At 39.9% G+C, this 22,878-nt stretch overlaps 2 protein-coding genes across 2 annotated transcripts; both read right to left on the bottom strand.

The window, feature by feature from the left end:
• Positions 1-1,470: 1,470 nt before the first annotated feature.
• Positions 1,471-10,676, bottom strand: LOC307019647 (heterogeneous nuclear ribonucleoprotein A/B-like). The gene is made up of 9 exons (XM_079650650.1): positions 10,539-10,676; positions 8,916-9,249; positions 8,003-8,171; positions 7,214-7,372; positions 6,091-6,222; positions 5,865-5,972; positions 4,391-4,544; positions 3,737-3,831; positions 1,471-2,259 (listed from the first exon to the last, which is right to left on the bottom strand). Exons 2-8 carry the CDS (start codon positions 9,221-9,223, stop codon positions 3,755-3,757), a joined length of 1,107 nt encoding a protein of 368 aa, XP_079506776.1. The 5' UTR covers positions 9,224-9,249; positions 10,539-10,676; the 3' UTR covers positions 1,471-2,259; positions 3,737-3,754.
• Positions 10,677-15,291: 4,615 nt separating this feature from the next.
• Positions 15,292-19,481, bottom strand: btg4 (B-cell translocation gene 4). Its single transcript, XM_079650262.1, has 4 exons — positions 18,975-19,481; positions 17,915-18,049; positions 16,072-16,348; positions 15,292-15,832 (listed from the first exon to the last, which is right to left on the bottom strand). The coding sequence occupies exons 1-4, from the start codon at positions 19,145-19,147 to the stop codon at positions 15,623-15,625; spliced, it is 795 nt and encodes a 264-aa protein (XP_079506388.1). The 5' UTR covers positions 19,148-19,481; the 3' UTR covers positions 15,292-15,622.
• Positions 19,482-22,878: the final 3,397 nt, after the last annotated feature.

Here is a 22,878-nt window from a genome sequence, read left to right as displayed (position 1 = left end):
TATTAAACCTGGAACTAACAAAGCTTAACATGATTGCCTATAAAAACAACATTAAACATTAAATAATCAGTTCATTCATTTCTTATGGCTCTATCTGCAGCTTTTCCAGAGTCATTTCTTATGATTACATTTTCCCACAGGCCAACAACAGCTTCAACAAAACTATTTCCCTCAAAGAGAAACCAAACATGCCCTGTTGTCCTGAGAGAGAAAGTGCAGAAGGAAACATCCATTAAACTCAGGGTGCTGCTCTGTGATGCTAGTTCAGATACTTGGCATCTCATCTTGGGTGCAAGGTCATCAATGTTTGGGCTCAGGCTCTGAGCTGAGGAGACTCTCAGGATGGAGTGAAGGTGTGCGTGCAATATACCGGCGGGCCAGATCTAATAGGAATTACAAATTATACTGCGAAATTAAATCCACCAAGGGCCGGATTTGGCCCCCGGGCCTTGAGTTTGACACATGTGCCTTATTGTTACCTTTATTCTATTGAAGATTCTTGTACAGGATTTCATAATATCTTAATGTTAAAACCGAATAGAAGGATTATGTAGATATGATTGGTCCAGAGGGACTTAATTGGCCATTTCTGACCCCTTACGTGAGAACAATATTCTCTGTACTATTGTTTAATAAAGAAAAGGTCACCAATACCGTTGGAAACCATTCCTTCCAGCAGCAACAACTCACCTTTTGCAGATATCTCACATCTCCATGGCGTCTTTGCTTCACAAGATCCCACTCAGTTTGATCCTTTTCAATGAGGCCACCACACTCATTTGTATACATTGCATTTCAGGTTGTCCCTTTATGATCTGGATTTAATTAAAAAAAATGTACTTACATTTAAATTGTTTTACATTTTATGAATTTCTGCTAGCCTATAATAATGTACCTTCTTTTTAATACTGTACTCAATATACTCTAGATACAAAACCATCAATTTATATTTACTGTTGTGTTACTTTATTCATGTGCAATGCCTCATCTGTATGCGGCTTTGACTCAAATAATCCCAAATCTAATTGAATGGAAGCCTTTTTAATGCAATGAATGAAGTCTACTCTCATTTCACACGCAGTTATTCCATATCTGGAGCAGAGATGTTTTGAGTTGCAATTGGTTTATCCTTTAAGATTACCGTTTTCTATGCAATGTTTAAATAATTCCCCATATTTAAACCATTAGCTTAAATGAAATATATTCACCACGTTATACAACTTGGGTTCAGCAAGAACCAAACGTATACCTTGAAACCAAACCTGTAGTTTTATCCAATTAAAACCACATGTTTTACTGAAACCCTTTCACCCTCAGGAGTTTTAAATGTGTGGACGGGGACCATAGTCTTATCAAAGTCAGTTTGTGGACCAGAATAAATAACTATTCCAAAATGAAAAAGCCATCGTTTGCATTCTTCAGGAACAAATATCATTATCGGTAACATTAATCATTAGAAAACCACAAAACTTTACAAACGAGGATGTTTATTACTAATAAATTGCCAGAGACACTAGCTGAGGAGACTCCAATGGCCTCCAGAAAAAAACAAAAAAAACTAAGCAGACATTTAACTTCAAAGCGGTTATTTCTAAAAACCAGTGACACTTGACAAACAAACTAAACCAGCATAGAAACTTAAACAAGTGGCTTGTTATGTAAAAGGGTATGTAGATTTAATTCACCCCCCCCCCCCTCCACTCTCCATTAACATCTGTATTTCTTGGTGAATTTTTCCGAGGAAGAAAAGTCAAATTATAGCTAGAGTTAAAATGGTTCCACATAAAGGGGAAAAAGACAGAAATCAATGATGGCAATTGAATTTGAATCCCAAACCCATTCAGCGTCTTAATCTTCCACCCCAAAACCTGGAAGCATAAGAACCAAAAAAAATTAAAAAAAATTACTGAAAACGGTTTTATTTGTCAAAAAAGCTCCTTTACAGCGCCGAGATCTTTCAACCTGTAAAGCCAGCATACATGTAAAATACAAGCCTTACAATACATTAGAATCAAAACAGGTACCAAAAAGTACAGTAAAAATTACACTTCCATTGATGGAAATGTGGAAGGGGGAAGAAGAAACAAAAAAAAAACGAAACACCAAAGGGAAAAGTAAAACCTAAAAATGAAAAGATTAAAAAAAAAGAAACAAAAAAAAGTTACATTTCAGTTGTTTTTCTGTACAAATGGTCTTCTGTCATAAAAGAGGTCGAGTCATGCCCAGTGTGTCCATCCAGCCGTCGGTCTCACTGGAGTCCTGAGGGGGGGGACACACAAAACATTTAATATCAGACACTTCACATCTCAAAACATTGCACTAAACTTCAATTTGATTCAGAAAATGATTCAAAATTGTGAATTTGTCATTTTAAAATGGACTTTCTCGAAATAAATGTACTTCAATAGCTGCTTTCATACCAAGTACTTTGCCGTACTTATGGCACATTTCCACTACAGCGCGGTTTAAGCGGTTGCGTCTCCACTTGGCGTAGTTCCCGCTAGCGGGTACTTTTTCGCAGTTTTTCTGGCCCCATAAAATCGAGGTTCTTAGCGGGCCAACAACCGGGCTGAGTCGGGCTGAGTATTCTAAACTAGAGAGAGAATAGCTAGAATAGCTGGCTAGGGGGCTACAACTAAAACAAGATGAACATATTTGACCGTGATTTAATTGTAATACACGTTTCAAAATGATGCCGAAGTAACAACAAACTGATACCGGTTAGTAAAAACCATGAATTAATGCTTTGACAAGTCTGCAGACAGACGGCAGGCGAAGAACCTTTTAAAATGCATGTTTTCTGAATGGAGATCGGCTAAGCTAACGCAGTATCTGCTCCGACCGTCCACACTCACAACAACGGCCTACAGACATAAAAAAACCAGCGACTGTATTCTCCATGACACAGACAGTCTGTGGTTTGTACTTGTTTAACGTTTGTCTAGTTTCTGAACAGATACGAGGAGCTGTGAGCTCTGAGTGCTAAGAGCTAACGGCTGATGTTGGTTTTCTGTGGTTCTCATTGAAGATGACGTCACGGTTCCGCCTACACTGTGTTACTATAGTTACTGCCCCAGTTCCTAAACTGTAATGGAAACGCAGCATAAAGTGAGCCTGGCCTAACGAGGCCTATCCATACCGAGCGAGGCCCTGTAGTGGAAATGCGCCATTACTTCCCAGCACTTAGTTCCCCCATGGAACTAAAGAGCCGAGTTGGGGACTGGCCCTCGAGTAAATCGCCAGAACAACGACACCTCCTCATCACTCCACCGCTCCCATGTTTTTTTTTGTGTTGCCATAAGTTAAAATAATGGATATTGTAACAAGACATTGCATTCTGGCTAAAACTGGCTTTTTTTTCCTTTTTTTTTTTACAAGAGTCAGTCTTTTTTAGGAACTATCAGACACATAATTATCTTAAACACTAAGACAAGTTCTCTTAAAGATGACAACCTTATTTTTTAGAATATGCACCGTCCCGATCAAATAAAGACTAACTTAACATACAAAAAAAATATGTTTATAAATTGTGTCTGTCAACGTTTTAAACGAAGCTTCCTGGAGAGAAATAAGGGCCAACGGGTGAGAATGATGTAGCGCATCTTCCATTTATTTCCATGTTGAACTTGAAGAAGCTCTAAGATGCAGTCAAGTGTTTGGTGGATAAATGACCCGTGATTTAAAGTGCCTGTGCTTTTGGACACGTAAGTAAAAAGGAGTGAGTTGTAGCTCTTACGTTGCACCACTGTGATCATCAGTATGGCTTGTAGCCGGCCTGGTGTGCCCCCCGTCTGGGAGTCTTTCCGTAGCTGCCGTTGCCCTGGTCGGCTGCTTTAAATGGGAAAGAAGCAGAAGACAAATTCAGTAACGAAACGTCAACCGGCTCAGCTGATGAATTACTCAGAATGGCAACCTCAGCAGAAAGCAAGGTGTGTACGAATAGATGTATATTTTATCGTATGAAGCTGATGCATGCTGCAACCGATCACATGCTTTTTATAGCTTTAACTGTACATACTTCTGGGCGAGCACTTCACCCGTTAACAATTAACACCTTATTGACATAACAGACTGTATTTATTACATTTTGATGAATTAATTAAGTGATTAGAGACACCAGGACCATGAAAAAGGGAAAAACAGTGAAATTATTACACATTTAAATTCCTTAAGACAAGACTGTCATTGCTTTTTTGTTAAATGGATAAAGAAACTTTTTAAACCCAGTCTTATGGGCTATATCGTTTTTACAGGTTCCATTTAACCCAAAAACGGATCTTATTTAACGGCCAGTTGCTGGTTAAACAACTAGTTTTAAATGTAATAATCCACCTTTGTCCAATCTATAAGCTGCAGCAGCCATCTTAAAAAACAAAACAAAAAAACTTACTGTAGTCATATCCGGGGCCATATGCATAACCGGAAGAATAGTCGTAGTTGCCATAGCCGCCGCCATAACCGCCGTAGCCCTGGTTACCGTATCCCTGGTTCCAGTAGTTGCCATAGCCCTGGTTCCAGTTCTGGCCCTGACCTGACACAGAGTCAACAAAAACAAAAACAAAAAAAGGGTCACAACAAAGTTCTAGACAGAAAATGGCGTACCGAACCCCAAACATGACAAATGACACATGAAAAAACACTTCGGATGTTTAAGGAGACTTTAATGTGTCTGCAGATGTACCAGAAGTTATCCATTATATAAAAAAAGACTACATTTTGTTCACAATGTTTCCTCATGGCGCAGAGTGGGCCTTAACAGAGCCATGCATAATATGGGCAAAGAATTTAAAAAGGGGCAAACTTTTTAATAGAATTTCAGAAAACACAAGACAAGTTAAAAAGTGTTTGGTGGAGAAATAAGCAGGGATTTAATAGTGTGTAAGTTTTTCAATGTAGGTATTTTATACAAATTAAATCTTGTTATTAAGTTATATCAAACTTGGAAAATGTATATAAAGAGGAAATAGGTTAAAAGGGGTTGACCCATGGATGTTTAATAAGAACTGGATACAGCGTGGGAGGCGGGGCCTCGCTCACTCATGAGAGCTGCTCATTGGCGCATGAAGGCAAAATGGCCCAACTTTTGAGCGAGCGAAACGTCACGAAAGTATTCATATAATCCTTTCTTATTGTGCATCCATGGGTAAAGGTAAAACTCATGTAGTACTGAACACGTCACATGAACGTGCCGGGTGGCGCGGTCCCGTGGGTTGGATCCGTTTTCATAATGCCGAGGAAAATAACTCAAAAGAATAACGGTATTAGCGCATTTTACAACTTGAGGACCGAAGGGCTATACAAATGTTCATACTGGGTAGTTTAGTTTAAAAAAAAAAAGTATCCAACTATTTACAGAAGTCTTTCCGGCCCCAGCGACTGATACAGAAGTGTAGTACCACCGTTTGGCCATAACTAATATTTTCCTCAGAGTCCGGTGCACTTCCTGGGGGCTTGGTATGTGCAGTCACAGAGCATGCGCCCCTTAAGCCCCGCCCCCCCGAGCTCCCACTCTCGGCCTCAGTAGAATGAATGGAGACAGAAAATAAATCTAGATATGGCTTTTAGTGCATTTTACAACTTTAAGGACAGAATGATTTGAATAAGGGCTATAAAATAGTTCATACTGGGACGTTTGTTTAGTTAAAAAAAAAAATGTATCCACCGATTTACAGACGTGTTTCCCCATGTTAGTCAATGGGAAAAGTTGTTTTGGGCCGGGTGATGTCACGGACTGATACGGAAGTTGCAGTACCGCCGTTTCGCCACTATGAATATTGGGCACAGAGTCCGAAGCACTTCCTGGGGGCTTGGTGTGACCTAAGTGGTGTCCCAAGCTTGGATTCAATTTCTTTAAAATTCTCACCTCCACGGCCCCTGCCTCTTCCCTGACCGCCTCCATAACCTCCACCACGACCCCCCCCATACTGCTGCTGTTGGTACACCTCCTTTGGCTGGGCGATTTTCAGCTCACACTGGAGATAAAACAAAAACACACACACATCGTTAATCCCGACTACAGACAAAAAAAAATGTTTCTGCAAAATCTGATTCAGCAAATATCATCACTGTATGCAGAAATATATGCCTTACCCTGCCGCCCTGGATGGTGTGGTATTTCTTCTCCAGACACTTCTTGACACTGATTTCCTCTTTGTACGTGATGAAGATGAAGCCCCTCCTTTTCTTCGATTTGGGGTCGATGGGAAGCTCAATGGTTTCAATCTAGAGGGAGAAGGGAAGGATTTTGTTCAAGAAACGGTATAAAAACAAAGTATGTCTATAAAAACTGAAATATGCCGCCTCCAATAATTTAACTAGACTTCAAAAATACTGGTTTGTCAAGTAACTGCAAAGATATCTTAAAGTATTTGCCAGTTTTTGTTTATTCTTTTGCCTTTGAATTTTAATGGCTTCGACTTCTAGGAATATGTTATGCAATCAAAATGAGATTAATCTTTTTTCTTTTAGTGTGCATTTCTTATCTGGGTAATATCATAATGCAATATTAAGATCATTGATGCCCTCAACCCTTAACTCTGAGCAAAGGGGGTTAGGGACAAAAAATAGTGACAACATGAGTCAAACCGATAAAGAAACTGCCCCCTAACTTAAAAACAAAAACCATAAGAGTTTGACTTTTTCCTATTTAAAGATAATCCTGTGATAATTTCTCAACATACGAGGCGGGTTATGGTCAATTACAAAAGGCTGTACTGTGTTAATGATGTGCCCGAGTAGCTTGGACCACGAATTAGTCATTTTGCCTGAGCTTTGCAGGGTTTACAGCTCAGTGCCGCTCAGGTGGCAGCAGACACGTTAATGCAAGTACCTGCCATAATAAGTTTTCTTGTTGTCAGCCGATAAAGAAAAGCATACGATTGAAATCATGTTAAATGAAAAATATACAAAGCATTAAACAACCCCCAATGATTTGGGGATAAGATTAAGGGATTGTATTCCTTCCAACTGAAATGATTAGCCCCTTTGTTTCTCTAGGAGAAATCAACAGACCACAGGAAGGAGTTCATGTTGGCACACTTTGAAACCTGCAGCTACTGCAAGCGACCAAATATTATTCTAACATTTCCCGTTTCAGAACACACACATTCAGTTCTTAAAGTAGTTGCAGGCCTCCTGTCTGCCAGTGGTTCTTAACATGACACCCGGTGGCACTAACCCGGGGTTTTATTTGGCCTTATCCAGTATCACTGACCTCTCCGAAGGTTCCGAAATATTCCCTGATAGCATCCTCTGTGGCCTCGGGGTTCAAACCCCCGACAAAGATCTTCTTGGCGGGCTCCTTCTTCATGGCCATCGCCTTCTTGGGGTCGATTGGACGGCCGTCCAGTCTGTGTTCCTTCTGCTCCAGAACCTGAACACACAGTTACAGTTAGCATTAAGGGCTAACACACAGCTAAGAGCCAAAAATATCCTCTTTTGTCATTTGACTTCTCAGGGAATTAGGAAAGGTGCAGCAAACACAACTCAATTCATGTTGTCGTGTCCTTTCATTTCATACAAAAATGTTGATGCAAGTCACAGCTTGAGCTAACACGACAAGTTACCAACTTGTTCCTGCGATGGCATCGTGTTTAAGTGAATATCTTTGGCACAATATTTAGTTTGAGATGCTCCATTTATTCACAGTTGCTCATAAAATGAGAATACCCTCATTTGTATTTACCAATTGAATATTTATATATTCAATATCTCAAAATCTGTATCTATATTCAACAAGTCCATATTTGCTGTTGGCTAGACTTTTAAAAACAAGATATTCTATCCAATCAAAAACCCTAATCCTATAAATCCCTTTTTCCCCCACATTAGTCTACTTCAGGGTCTGCAAGCTCAAAACTGGGTTGGATATCTTTGGGAATTCTTATGTTACCATTTCCTAAACACTTTAAAAGTCATAGAAGACATAGAAGGATCGATGTGAACACCTCAGAAGAAGCCAGAAATGCTAAATTAATAATTCCCGCTAACATCTGTGACGCACCTTTTCCACGCTGGCGGCTTCTTTGAAGAGAACGAAGCCGAAGCCTCGGGACCGGCCGGTGTTGGAGTCCATCTTGATGGTGCAGTCCGACACCTCGCCGAACTTTGTGAAGTAATCCTTCAGGTCCTTTTTACTCGTGTCCCAACTGAGGCCACCCACGAACATTTTACTGCAAACACAAAGGGAAACGTTGCTGTTAAATTCCTAATCTTACATAAAACAAAACATTTATACATTTCTCCAAGTCTTTGTTGACTAGGAGGCTAAGAAACTAGAGGAACTGGAAAGTATTGCTTACATGGTTATGGCCAAAATTGCTGGTCAAGATCACGACTAAAGAGCTGCATATTAAGCAGTCCCTTAGCACATTTAAAAATATGAAGCACTGCTTTCACTTGCATATTGTGCTCGTGCTAAATTAAAAATATATTAGCTAGATGCAAGAGAGCAATAGAATTGTACCAAAATGAGTGCCAATTAACATTGTGTCATGTTTACGGGGTATAGCATAACGTATCGAGCTACCACAGCCCTTTCTTGTGCAGCTCTGTTGTAAAATGACCGCTGAGAGTCTTCACTAGAATTCAATGCATTTTTACTTTAGTTATACAATGCTCTGCTGAACTGCAACATTCAGGGAGTGCATTTTTCAATGACGGGCACTGCAGCTCTTTGACAGTGAACTTGATGTTCGGACACATTTTAAATGTCATTATTTTTACCATTACCTTTTAAACCTGGTTGTAGGAAGCTACTCATGATCAAAGTGTGTGCAGCGACTGCAGAGAAGACTTCGTTGTAATTGTCGCTATGCTGTTTAACGCAATATTGCATTAGAAACATTTGTTCCCGTTCATGATGTTACACTTTCACAGAACACCCCAAAGGTGTATCAGGGAGACATTACACTTACCCAGCATCCTCCTCTCCTTTGCTGGCGTCAATTTTGCCTCCGTCTGCGCCATTGTCTTGGCCCTCTACTCCTTCTACACCTTCTACGCCCTCTACTGCTTCTATACCCTCTACTGCTTCTACGCCATCTATGGCATCTATTGGCTCCTGGGCCTCTGTCTCTGCCTGCTCCTCTTCCTGGCCGTCTTGGCTCTCCAGGAGCTCCTCGTCTCCTCCCATCAGCTCCTGCTCGGCTCCATTCTGGTCCTCCTCGCCCTCATTGCCGTTCTGGTCCGATGTTTCCATGAGGAGATGCTCAGCGTCTGCCATTCTGCGACGGTGGGTTATTCGAAAGTCTGAGAAGGGACAAGAAACAGTTGATTAACTCAATGCAAAAGTGTATACACATATCATCAGGGGTAGCATCAACATGGGTCAGAAATGGCATCAAAAAAAACAATTTCAGTAAAGCTGTGGACTTTTGTCAAACCTGTAATGAATTAATTATCTTTTGTTCTATATGTGTACTATCAATGGGGCTACATGTTTATTATTTCAGGAGAACTTCAGGTCTTGATCCATATATTCCTACTAGTCAATAAAAGATATATCTTCTTCTAGTTCAATCTTGCATAAAACGTTTTGTTAGAGCAAGAGGTGCTTCAATTAAACTAATTTAGCTTTCCTTTGTATATATGTGTGGCTGGATTTAGACCAAAATAGGTCTTCAGGGTTCCCAAATATGTTACATGTCATCCCAGCACGGCTAATAAGTAGTGCTTTATTAAACAGTGTATATCAAGCGTGTGGTAGTTGATGTTGTAATCCAGTGTAACTCGTTATTTTTTGTGCTGGACCCCGAACAAGATGCCATTGTGTGTTCTTATTTATACCCTTTCCTCTCATTTCGTACATCGTGTTTAGCCCACATGAGCTTTTATTTTGTAAAATACATCATGTCCCATTTGGTGATCCCTCTTCCTCTTTGTTACCTTGCTCAAGTTTTAAAATAGATTTAAAAACAAAGTAGTCGACACAGGAGGCTAACAGAACACCACATTAGCTTAGCTACCTTTCCATTCATCTGCAATCTTATTTAATTGATTATTGCCACAATGTATTTATATTTACAAGCTATACTTCAACTTTAACGTCGAGATTCTAACAGATGTGTGAAACACGTGCTGGGGTTTGTTTGTAAATTCATAGTAAATACTTTCTAGGCTAACAATAAGCAGCATTAATCCAGTGTTCAAGCGGACCGCGCTTTGCTTGGTTGCCGCTCCGGGGTAGAGAGCGTGCAGGCCCCGGCTAGTAGTTGCATGCTAACCCTGAAACAAACAACCAGTAAAAAAGACCTCAAACATGCACTAAATAATAAAACCTAGAATAACGCACACATACATTTGCAACTGTGCACGGCAGCTGGTGAACAACTCATTCAATCGACCCAAAAACCGCGTTATTTAGCAACGCTGCAGCTAACACACAAAGCTAGCTGCTAAGAACCCCCCCACACATGTTATAACATATAAACACAGCGCGGGAAAAAAACAACACGGTTATATGAACTCACACGATACATATAAAACCAACTCGACTTGATATAATTGTACAAATATAAACAAAGAAAAAGCGTGCTTACTTTAAAGGGGAAAGAAATACCGGAGACGCCGACTCGCTGCTCAAAATGGACACTCTCCAAATTCGCCGCTAACTCGTGGCAACATATATACGACCGGATGTGAGCAGGAGTTGGGGGACGTCGCAATGAGAACGCTTGTGATTGGACGGTTAGTCTTCTAGGCGTTTGAAGGCGGTCTCCTATTGGCTGATTGGCTTACGTACTGATGACAAAAAGGGAGCCAAATGTCCGTCGAGCTGTTGTTTGATATTTAATGACATTTTGTATGCGGCGTTTTAATGCTTCATATTTTGCACAGCTTGTTGTTTGCTTGCTGGATGAGAGAAAAAGCGTCAAAAGTGAAAGTGTTGTTTGTATTAATTTTGAGTTTCTGGCTGTCTGCGCAATTTCTGTTGCAATATAGGTAACAAAAGATCACAGATTTAAAAAAAAAATCGAAATCCCATGAAGACGTAATGGTTATGAAAGAGAAACTACACAGACACAACATATAACAATATTCTGTCACAGCTAAGTGTAAGAACATTGATCCCACTGTTTTATAATGATACTAATAATAATAGTATAGCGTATCCCATCCTAAATATGTAGCTCAAAGCGATTTATATTTAAAAACAGGAATAATTATAGTTATAGTAAGAACAAAGGTAACGATAATGTGCATAGCGTTGCACAGAAGGCGAGCTCTTTAAAAGATTAACACATACAAACACATCTTAAATGCATAACAGGTCATTCAAACCACGTGATAAAAACATTTGAAAGGTCTTAAGGTATTTTATATCAACTAAAAAACAATTTTGAAGTTACAAAAGGTAATTTAAATGAGCTAATAATAAAACAAATTAAAGGTCATCATCTTAAATTATGATTATGTCAGCAGTCATGTTTGTGCAATAAACAAATTGTGTTTCTATTCAAATCAATGAATTGAAATAGAAGAAAACGTGTGAACAGGATAAATAATGTGTTCATCTGGTACATTGTGTCCCTGCAGTACCTCCTTAAGTGTTGTTGAATCATAACATACATCAAAGTCCACAATGTATAAAACTGTTTTTTTTTTACTTCACTAAAACCAACACGAATTGCAAGAACGACAACAGTAACACAAAGCATCGGGGGTTCAATCATTATCAACTGGCCAAATACGTATGCAAATTCAAGGCAAATGTCCAAATTCAGAAAGGGGGTTGGGTTGGGGGTTGTCCATCCCATGTGTCTAACAATCTAACTGGGGTTGCCACCTTTACATTTACAGTCTGCAATGCATTAGTCAATGTCAGCTTTATTGTCAACAGTTCGACATGTGTGTATACATACAGAAATCTTGAAATACCGTTTCTCGCAGTCCCACAGTATGACATAAAACAAGATACAAAAAGGGCCTGGATAAACGGGGTATAAAAAGTAATAAGTACTAGTTAATATTTAAAAAGGACACAATCCACAGAACATGAAATTAGCAAATTACATTAATGCAGTATTCTTTAGCGCAAAAGAGAAATTATGTACAAAGAACAGTTTCAGTACAGTAGCAGCGGAGATCGGTAGAAAAGTGACTGGTGCTGGATGAGGGAAGGTTGTGTATGTGTGTGCGGGGGGGGGGGGTTAAAGTCCAGGTCCATTTGGGGCACGGGGGGGTGGTGGGAGGCAGAGTGGAGAGGTCGGGGGGGGCGGGGGAGAGAGACGGAGAGGAGAGGTACTTCTGGTCAACTACTTGGTGGCTCTAAAGCAGGCGGGCTAGCATCAGAACCGGCCTTTCACTTTGCAAAGTGTGAAAATTGCAGAGCAGTTATTACTCTACCTTTTCTGTGTCCACTGTGGTTTGTGCAGTCCCAATGAGAGTAACAGGCCTGATGCTGGATTATAAATACCATGTGCTTGACATACAGACTAGTTGACATAACACTGGCAAGCATAGAGAAGACTTTTTGTGTTGTTCATGAGAAATTGATCCGTTTCCATTTCTTCTCACTTTTAAAGAAGCCAATGTGCCTTTCAGTGTTTAAGGAATATAAAAATCATAGCCACTTTCAGACTTGTAATAGCAAAAACTACACAAAGTTGAAAAAACAACTGAGACAGAGAAAATAAATAAAAACAGCAATCCTTTTGGAGTCCTCTTGAATGCAATATTTTAATTGTTTTTTCTTTAGTAGATACTTTTACTGCACCTTTTATTTTATTATTAAGTTCATTTTGCATACTGACTGTTTGTCTTCACGGAGTACCCTGGCAAAAGCAGTTCACACAATTTTACTTTCAACCGGAGGGACAATAAACATCTTGAACCTTGTTTACACTTTAAGAAAGAGAAACATTTCAGGGTTTTATTTATAGGGTATTATGTAATGGTTTTCCTGCTCCGCCCCACTTGAGATCATGTTTCTCTGTACAGTATGTAGGCCTACAGTGCAATGCGTGTGTGACTAAAAGGAGTTTGACACTCCTGCTCTAAAGCGGATACAATGGATAGGAGGGATCACCTTCTTTTCATTACTGAGTACATGCTTTAAAAGATCAACTAGGGTACAATAAAAAACAAATGAATCCTGGGAAATGTTTGCGCAAGAGACTGTTACGCAAACAACACAAATAGAGTCATAAATATAGCAGTGGTGAGCAAGAGAAAAACAGTTAAAGTAAGATGGATTTAGTCAAATAAAGGTATGTTTAGCAATGATATTGAGCAAGCAATAAGTAAAGATGCACATGATTTTGAAAACTTTTATTTCCATTTTTTATTATTTTGATAAGGTGCATATTAATGAGCATAGATGTAAACATGCTGTAGGTTAGCAACAATACACATTTATAATGGGCAGGTAACAAAAACCCAAACATTATAAGTGACAATATACAGATATACAATGAATAAATACAATGCCTTGTGCAACGTGTCAAATTACAGTAATCACAGATACGTTTTATTGCACATGATGTTGAACCAATCTGCAGAGCCTATATTCTTAGAGAAAGACAGAGTAATAGCTGGGCGACTGGAAGGTTGGTGGTTCAATTCCCAGCCCTTGCAGTCAAAATGGAGAGATGTGTGAATGTTAGTTTCTTGAGCAGGTGGTGCCTTGCGTGGCAGCCTTCGCCTCAGTCTGACTGTGTGAGAAACTGCCAGAAACTTTTTCTGAATGCAGTCCCTTCACTGTCTAATATGGGGCAACAATTATTAAATGCAGTTAAAACACACAAAACTGTCACAGCGTCAGTGTTTACGGCCCCCACTGGCGGTTTCATCCCAGCAACATACCTGCCAGGGCAAGTCGAGGCATGACCTGAGACATGGGCACACACACACACACACACACACACACACACACACACACACTCACTCACACTCTCTCACAGACACACACACACGCCCACATACACACACACGCCCACTCACTCACTCTCACTCACTCTCTCACACACACACACACGCCCACACACACACACACTCACACCCACACACACACAGTAAGATGTAGCTGGGGAGACGGTTGTGTTTCAGTGGGCACTTGCAAACAGAACGGTGCAACAGCAGCGACCGCAGGTAGGACCCGTCATAGGATTGCTCTCTTTACATTCCATTGTTTGGATCAGTTTTGATAATTAAATGATACAGAGATGGAGAGAGATTCCAGTAGAGTACATAAATGCAAAGTTTGCTGGACCATCATACCTTGTTTGGAAACAAAAAACTAGTAGACCTGTTGTCTTTCAAATCATGGCAAACAAAAGACGCATTGTAAAGCATAACAATGATATTCAAATACAAAACAATATCCAGAAAGCAAAATTATTGTTTGCCAAAATGATTCCTAGACAATTATCCTGTTTGCTTAGTTGTGTATTTATATTTAACATTTCTCTTCACTCTGACATAAGCTTCAGGTCTCACCCAGCATGTCGTCTGCGCCCTGAGGGTGAATGTTATTGGGGTTGCTGTGTAGGCAGTGCTGTTGTTAGCTGATTGTTTCTACACACCAATCATTAACTACTGGTAGTACAACCACCACCACACTATAGCTTTCGGACTGAGCTGTTAAAGAGGGCCCATTTTGATTTGTGGGGATGGGGGGGGGGTTCCCCTTTCCTGTTGTGTGTAATACAGGTCTTTGTTCATATACACATCTGCAAAGGCTAAAATCCCAAAGTTCCCTCCAGAGGGAGTATGTAACTTTTGCTCTTCTATTGGCTAGCGCTCCAACACATTGCACGTGATAGGCTAAGGGGCGGGACATCTCTAAGGGGTTGACCAATCACAGAGCTGGCCAGCTAACCAGAGCAGACTGGGCTCTGGTTTCAGACAGAGGGTGAAAGAAGGTGCTGCCTCACAGGCAGTATGAGAATAAAGAGCTTTTTGAACATTAAAGCATGGAGACATGTAGAGACACTACATACTGATATACACCTGAACATCAGTAGGAGAGGACTCTTTAAAGTAGAGACACTACATACTGATATACACATGAACATCAGCAGGAGAGGTCTCTTTAAAGTAGAGACACTACATACTGATATACACCTGAACATCAGCAGGAGAGGACTCTTTAAAGTAGAGACACTACATACTGATATACACCTAAACATCAGCAGGAGAGGACTCTTTAAAGTAGAGACACTACATACTGATATACACCTGAACATCAGCAGGAGAGGACTCTTTAAAGTAGAGACACTACATGCTGATATACACCTGCAATATGACCCCTTTAAAAAAGATGAGCAGAAAAATAAAATTAGAGGAAACGGGTTTAGATGAACCAGCAGAGCTGAGATTTAGTCATTTATTTCTTTTCAATTGACAGTTCAATGTTACTTTATTCACACTTACTTTAATTTCAGTTTAAAAACACATTTAGAAGGGGGAATCATTTAAAATACTTCAATATTTTCAAAAGAGTAAAAACACTTAAACATTAATTTAAATCATTAACACTCATTGATAATAAACCTTTTTAAAGATGCATAAACTGTCCTTTTTTGCTGCATACAGGTCTATATATATCTATATATGTTGCTTTGACCCGGCATCATGTCGGCAGAGCAGTAACCCGATTCTGGTTCTAGGTCGAAGGCTCACATTATCGGGACTTGCTGACCCAGTGGTACTTGTCCACACGAGGCCCAGCGAAGGTGAACGTGGCTCGATGGTTCTTGAAGCTTTTCTGGTAGGGGAACTGGGAAGGTGGAGCTCCGGCTGGGGGAGGAAGAGGAGGGAACGCATCCCCAGCAAAGGCCTTCCTCTTCTCCCTCAGCCAGGTCTGAGGGGCGGCTGGAGCAAACTCGCTGAACTGAGGAAGAGGAGCAGAGGGTTAGAGGTCAGCAGAAGACAGTAAAACATGTGAATCAAATGGCTACCAAATATATGATAGTGCCAAGTACAATACCTCAACACTTGAGTATATGCTTTCTTTCAAATGGTTTGCCCAATTTTGGAAATGTCTTCAGGTTTGTGATAGCCAAGGCTAGAAGACACTTCAATAAGAAATATAAAATTATAATAAATGACCCTTTGTGATTTTAATCCTACCCGGTAGACGCTGTTGGGGTTGCTGACGGTCGGGATGCTTTTGGGCTCTGGGTTGATGGTTGGGATTGAGATCGAGCTGAGAGATGATTGGTTGCTGCTGCTCATGCTGCTCATGCTGTTGTTTTTGCTGCAATCCTCCTCGTCCGAAGAGCTTCCCGAATGGATGTCCAGGCTCGCCCGCTCAACGGCATCGTGGATTCGGCGGGAAAATTCCTTGTCCATACGTCGACGGCTGTCCACCATGGACACGCAGAATGGGGTGCCTTGTTCACCGTACCTGCAGAGAGGAAACGTTTTGGTTTTTGGCCTTGTCAATTTAGGTTATTTGGGTACCAGAAGGGCCAATATTTTAGCGAAAATGCTGGAGCTGTCTATCGATTGCTTTGCCTCTAACATTATCAAAATGTAGCCCTGACCTTTAGCAAAGCCTACATTTTTGTCCACTTTTAAATGGTAACTTGCTGTATTGGAGAACACGTCAAACTAAATATTGAGACCATAAATTAGTCGAAAGCAAATTAGATCTAGGGTAATGAGACAATATTTGAACAAGAGGTTAGAGCTGGGGTGATATATGGATCGCTATGCCTCAAAAGCATACCCTATATTTGTCAATTTTACTATTAAAAAGAATATAATTTACAAAATAAACTAAACGGTGAATTGAAAAGGATTTGAAACAAGAGATTGAGACCATAAACTCGTCAAAAGGTCAAATCAAGTGAGATGTAGTCGGTTCACTTTAAAGACTTAAATGCTTATTTGTAAATGGAGTCACCCCTTAGTGGCCATTAGAAAGAATGCAGGTTTAACGCAGTTCCTTTTCAGACTTCAAGGCTACATCCACTTCATTCATACAGCCTATGCCAAAAACATGTTTTTACCATTTATAAAAAGCAAGTTTCATTACCCATGAGCACCAGTCATGTAAAAAAGGGATAAAAAGGGTTATTCTAGCCTCAATAACATACCACTAAAAAAGGGCTAGCCTCAATAACAGACCACTAAAAATAGTTAGCCTCGCCTCAATAATATACCCCTAAAAAGGGTTAGCCTCAATAACAGACAACTAAAGGGTTAGCCTAGCCTCAATAACAGACCACTAAAAAGGGTTAGCATCAATAACAGACCACTGAAAAGGGTTAGCCTCAATAACAGACCACTAAAAAGGGTTAGCATCAATAACAGACCACTAAAAAGGGTTAGCCTCAATAATAGACCACTGAAAAGGGTTAGCATCAATAACAGACCACTAAAAAGGGTTAGCCTCAATAACAGACCACTAAAAAGGGTTAGCATCAATAACAGACCACTGAAAAGGGTTAGCCTCAATAACATACCACTGAAAAGGGTTAGCTATAGCCTCAATAACAGACTACTAAAAATGATTAACCTAGCCTCAATAACAGACCACTAAAAAGTTAACAGACTTTTAAAATGTTATCATTTATAAAAATTAAGTTTCATAACACAGCATCAACTTAAGGTTGTGCATGAGCACCAGTCTTTAGTAACAGTCATGTAAAGGGACATTTTGGGGATCAAGAGTGTTGTCCAAGCCTCAGTAACATAACTCTAAAAAAGGTAACAGACAATTCTCCTAGTTATAAGACTAGCAGCAGTGTGAAACAGTAAGTAATAATCACCCAGCTAATGAGAATTGGCAATGAAAAGCTGCAGTTTTTGGTGCAAACTAATAATTTTAAACTGATTCTGTATCAAGCTTTTCCAATGGACTCCACTTAGTCACTGAAGAGCTACAGTTTTTGGTGCACACTAAATCATTTAAAACCTATATATAAAGTCTTTCCAATCATCTACCAAGTGATTTTAGCAGCCTTACCTGCAGGACACCTCTCCAGGGTCGACCCACACAGTCATCTCCTGAGGGAGGCCCAGGTCCTGGTGCCGGACAGCGCTGCGTTCACAGGCCAGTTGCAGCACGGGGTCATGCATCCGCACATTCATACGGAGACACCTGAAAACATAGCATAGAACACAACCCTGCTGCAGCAATATGAAGTATGCAATATATACCTGGCTGATGAATCCTCAGAACTGTTACAGGATGTGTTTTTTGTAAACTTTTTATTATAATCTTTTGTATCGTTAGTATTTATTTATGAATGCGTCTTAGTTAACATTAAGCTGGCTCCTTTCTGCTGTAACAATGGAAGTGTCCCCTCTGTGCGACTGATGAAGGTATTCTGATTCTGAAGTTGGGGGTATTAAGTGAAAGGAGTTAATTACTTGGAATAAATAGATGGAAAAATATTCATGTAAATAACTAAACCGGACAGAAATAAAAAATGCAATACATTTATTTCTACATTGTTGACATACTTTATGCATTTGTGTGTCAATGAGGAAGAAGTCCTACAGCAATAAAAACATGCAAGTGTACAAACATGTAAAGCTTAATGTATGGTATTTATTTCCTATTGAATAAAAGTTTCTTTGCTTGCATTCATCTTTAAAACATTGCAGCATTTGCATTTTTCCCCAGTTTAATCCAAACAGCCATTTACATATTTATTAATACATCTTTTTTGCTCTCCATACTATTGTCTTCGGTTGACAATGAATAATGTTTAGCTCTAGTTCCAACGGGTTAGCTGCCACCATTTAAAAAGAACAAGTTACCTTTTATACATATATGCAAGAGTATAGTTTAACAGTAGCAAAATTAGTAAAAACAAGTTATAAAGTCAGCAAAATGACGTGGTAATGTCTCATCTAAAGTGGTGTTAGCGACCCTGTGCGACTGATTGAGTAGGATGTTAATGATCAGAATTGAGCAGGGGTTTGTTGGCGGTTTTAATTTATCAAGACAATTAAATTAAGTCTGATCAAGTATGTAGATTCTTAAGTTTGTTTAATAGTCCTTTCTTAAAAGCATTTACCTGTAGGCCTGTCCCTTCGTAGGTGCGTTGGGGTGCCAGTGGTTCTTGTAGTTTTCAAACAGAGCTGAGGTGAGGGCCGCAGCAAAGCCCTCCCTGCCTTCATTATCCACACCACCATACCTCTTCACCAGCCGAGCAACAAAGAAAACTGCAGCAGCAATCTCCTCCTTCATGGTTACACCTTCTGACCTCTTAGCTTAGCAAAAACCTGACACAGTAGACTCAAAACTGTACTGTTAAAAAAAACCTCTACAGAGAATAAAACATGTGTAGGGTGATCCTACTGTCATAGAAAAACATAAAACTAACAAGACGACAAACTGGAAGCCGGACAAGTTAAGCAAACATATTTGCTGCTGGAGCGAGAGAACTCAGCTTCTGATGCTTTTACGCCAATAAAATAATATAATATATATCCACATATATCTTAATCTCTGTGTGAAGCAGCAGCTGGTTCAGTAGTGGTGGCCTCACACACATCAAACACTAAAAAGAGTCACTCCCTCCTTGGTTTCCCATGAGGTTAAATAAAATAGTTCAGCTGTGTGACGAGCTCACACACCTGAAGCTGGTTGACTTAATTTGTGTGTGTGTGTGTGTGTGTGTGTGTGTGTGTGTGTGAGTGAATGAGTGTGATAGTGAGTTGAGTGATCGATACATTAAAGTTACAAACAGTTAAAACATTGTTTGAATGAAAATATTATTGGACCACTTTTTGTACAGAATTACACAGGCCTATATTTATTTGTAAAATCCCATCAAAGAACATTAAGAAAGGGTTACTTTGCCCAGGGAGATTTACACTCTTAAATATATATGTGTAATATATCAGACTTTTTCCTATAATTTAATAAAAACAAAGATTTTGAAAAAGGATTTATCTGTTATTAAATTCAACAAATCTACTATGATGTAAGAAATATACTGTCAGACCTCTCGGACCTTACATTTATTTTGTATATGATCATATTGCTGAACTTTAAAAAATAAATACAACAATTGCAGAAACAAAACTTAAAAATGCATAATCTAAAGTATTTTTTTTAACATATAAATCTGCGCATAGTACAATGACTGTATTTAAAGACGAACAACATGCATTTCCTATCCACAAATATTTAACAGTTACTTGTTGTGTCCCTGTAGCCAAACAGCTACCCTGACTGGAGCTAACCGAGCTAACCTATAAGCTAGGTGGCTCATGCTAACAGCAGTCAGATTTGCATAGAGACGAATAGAATGCCCCGCCCCCGATGACGTCACGACAACACGTTCGATGATGCCGTCAGAGGCTCGGCCCCGCCCCCGATGACGTCACAACATTTCGCTCTGATGTGTTGAACATTCCGTGAGGGTGACCCCACAGAACACAGACAAACATAGTTCACTTTGACCGTTGACAGTAGCTAGTTGACAACCCAAACAGAAGAAAGGAGCTTCTTAATAGAGATTAGCAGAAAAACAGCATGGCTTATTTAAATATCGAAGTGTTTGCTGTTATAAAACCCCCTCCGATTAGACAATGCCACATAATCATCAACCATTATTTAAAGACTTTGGTAAAAAAGCACTGGCACGCTGTGGAGTCTGGCGTGTATGACGAGCGTGGTTTGTCTCTGATGGTTGACATGTGTCAGCATGTTGTTGATGTGTGTATCTACATTCTCATGGAAGAAATTAGGCCGGTTGTTTCTGACTGGCACAGGAAGGCCCCCCAGATACACACTCTTGTAAACCCCAGACATTTTTTCTTTGGTTTAGATGAGACTGATATCCTGGTTAACCTTCAACAAATCCTTCCAAAGATGTTCGCTAATGTTTTTAAATTCCCGCAAACGTTTCAGTGCGACAGTTTAGATGATTTCATCGAGCTAGTTGCAAGAATGGTGACGTGTAAAGTCAACTCTCGCATATCTGGGATAATGGACTCCCGCCCTATGCCTTCGACTCAAACCCCTCAGTGTAACTGCATATATTTCACCACCCTCAACTCCATGCTTACTCTATTAACCTCAACACTAACATGCATGAACACGTTGGACTGTCAATGCACCTCGAGCATCAGTGCAGTGGTGAACATAAACAACGGAGAGGGAAAGGCCCGGCGCGTCTTAGAGCACGGGCGCTGTGAAGTTACATATATTACCAACAACTCACAGGTCATGAAAATATTGGCGGAGGTCACTGAGGGTCGGCGTACAGATCTTGAAGAGGAAACAGCAACACGGTGGTGTGATGACTTACTCAGCTGGAATACCAGTGGTGGTCATAGTTGCAATTGCTCAGATCACAGTTCAGAATATACAGAATCTGAAATAAACAATATGAGCTCTGATGAAAGAGACACGCAGGACCAATCTGAGGAAACGTTCACCCTTACATCATCTGAGGCATACAGTGAAGGCACCACATGTGGTTCAGAGCCATATGATGAGTTCACGCACAGACTGATCCTCCTGATGCTTGTAGAGTTGTTATTGTGTACCACAAACAAGACCAGGAAATGGCTGCCAAGAGCAGATTTCATCCGAATCATCAAGAATCTGAGTGATAAGATGCTGGGGGAGATCAGGTGTGCTGACGTAGTTATCGGCCCAGACCCTAAGACTGTTCATAAGATCTGCAAGGCTCTGTTTGGAAACCTGTGTCAGCTTTTTGGCTCAGCAGAGGCGCTTCAGGAAGTCCTGGAGTCACAGGATCCCGCTGATAACGCTCTGGTTATCCGGGCGTTGAAGACTTGTCTGACGGTGCCTGCTCCGAAGAAGAACGTGTTCGTGAGGTTCTTCTCCTCTGTGGGCTGCTTCGGTCTTGACTCCCTGTAGATGATCCCATCACAGTGAGAACATCTAGGGCAGGGGTGGCAATTTTATTTTTTATTTATAGAAAGTAGGTGTATTGTAGGTAAATTATGTTGAAAATGCTTTGAGAAACAGCCATCACATCTCTCCATAGGGTTTCATTTATTTGAGTACAAAGTGTTGGCAGCTCATCCCTCAGATTGATTATAATAAGGGGAACTATGAAGGGGATATTTCAAGCTTACTGTGCAAATAAGTTATTGGTCTTTAATTTATAAAGATTTTGTTGTTGTAATGTATGTATTAAAAAAGTGGGTTTATTAACACATGAATACTATTGTGTAATATATGTTTACATATATATTTAAGAAGTACAATGAAAGACAAGCACGTTTCATTCAGGGCCATTTTACATTTTACTTTTAGAAGTTGCTGAGGGCCAATGAAAAATAGACAACGGGCCATAGTTTGGACACCACTGATCTGGGTCCTGCAGATGTTCCCAATGTTTTTTTTTAGGAGTTTTTGGAGTTGAGCCAGGGGAGGGGGGGGGGACATGTTTGCCTGGTTTGGGATTCGAACCGGGTTATTGTTGGTTATTTCAGCTAAAAAGAAAAGCCGTGAACAATAATTCACTGCAGAAGGAAATTGGCTTTAAGCGATTATCGGCTTCTTTATGAGATTGTTTAACGCATTGGCCTTGTTTGATAATTACTAATAACTCTATGAAAGATATTTAGTCGATATTATCCAGTAAGCTATGATTTAATAAGTGTTCAATCAACTGTTTATTGTGTGTTATCTCTTTGCAATGTAATGTTTACTACTTATATTTCTGAAAATAAAAAAGGTCATACTCTCATAATACAATTGTTTTTCCCTGTTCATCTGCTCCGTCTGATATGTGTCTGGTGGGAAAACCCCACATTCTTAATTAATAATAATAAAGTATTTATAGATTCCTTTAGTGGTACCCAAAGACATAATGTGTCAGCTTTATTATTATTTATATTTATTCAGTCTCTCATTTAGGTAAAAACAAACATCTTTCTTAGATGCAACAGCTCCACCCGGTGGTGACACGAAGACATCACACTGAAAACACA

Source organism: Notothenia rossii (genome assembly GCF_949606895.1).
Source record: "Notothenia rossii genome assembly, chromosome: 9".
NCBI lineage: Eukaryota > Metazoa > Chordata > Actinopteri > Perciformes > Nototheniidae > Notothenia > Notothenia rossii.
This window is presented reverse-complemented; position numbering and strand designations above follow the sequence as displayed.

Excerpts from the sequence above, each read along its gene's own strand:
- btg4 (XM_079650262.1), bottom strand. The coding sequence starts at position 19,147 with ATGAAGGAGGAGATTGCTGCTGCAGTTTTCTTTGTTGCTCGGCTGGTG. Across the intron at positions 18,050-18,974 it reads ACGAAGGGACAGGCCTACAG|GTGTCTCCGTATGAATGTGC; the intron begins GTAAATGCTTTT and ends CTATGTTTTCAG. Across the intron at positions 16,349-17,914 it reads CCTGGAGAGGTGTCCTGCAG|GTACGGTGAACAAGGCACCC; the intron begins GTAAGGCTGCTA and ends TCCTCTCTGCAG.
- LOC307019647 (XM_079650650.1), bottom strand. The coding sequence starts at position 9,223 with ATGGCAGACGCTGAGCATCTCCTCATGGAAACATCGGACCAGAACGGC. Across the intron at positions 8,172-8,915 it reads AAAGGAGAGGAGGATGCTGG|TAAAATGTTCGTGGGTGGCC; the intron begins GTAAGTGTAATG and ends TTGTGTTTGCAG. Across the intron at positions 7,373-8,002 it reads AAGCCGCCAGCGTGGAAAAG|GTTCTGGAGCAGAAGGAACA; the intron begins GTGCGTCACAGA and ends CTGTGTGTTCAG.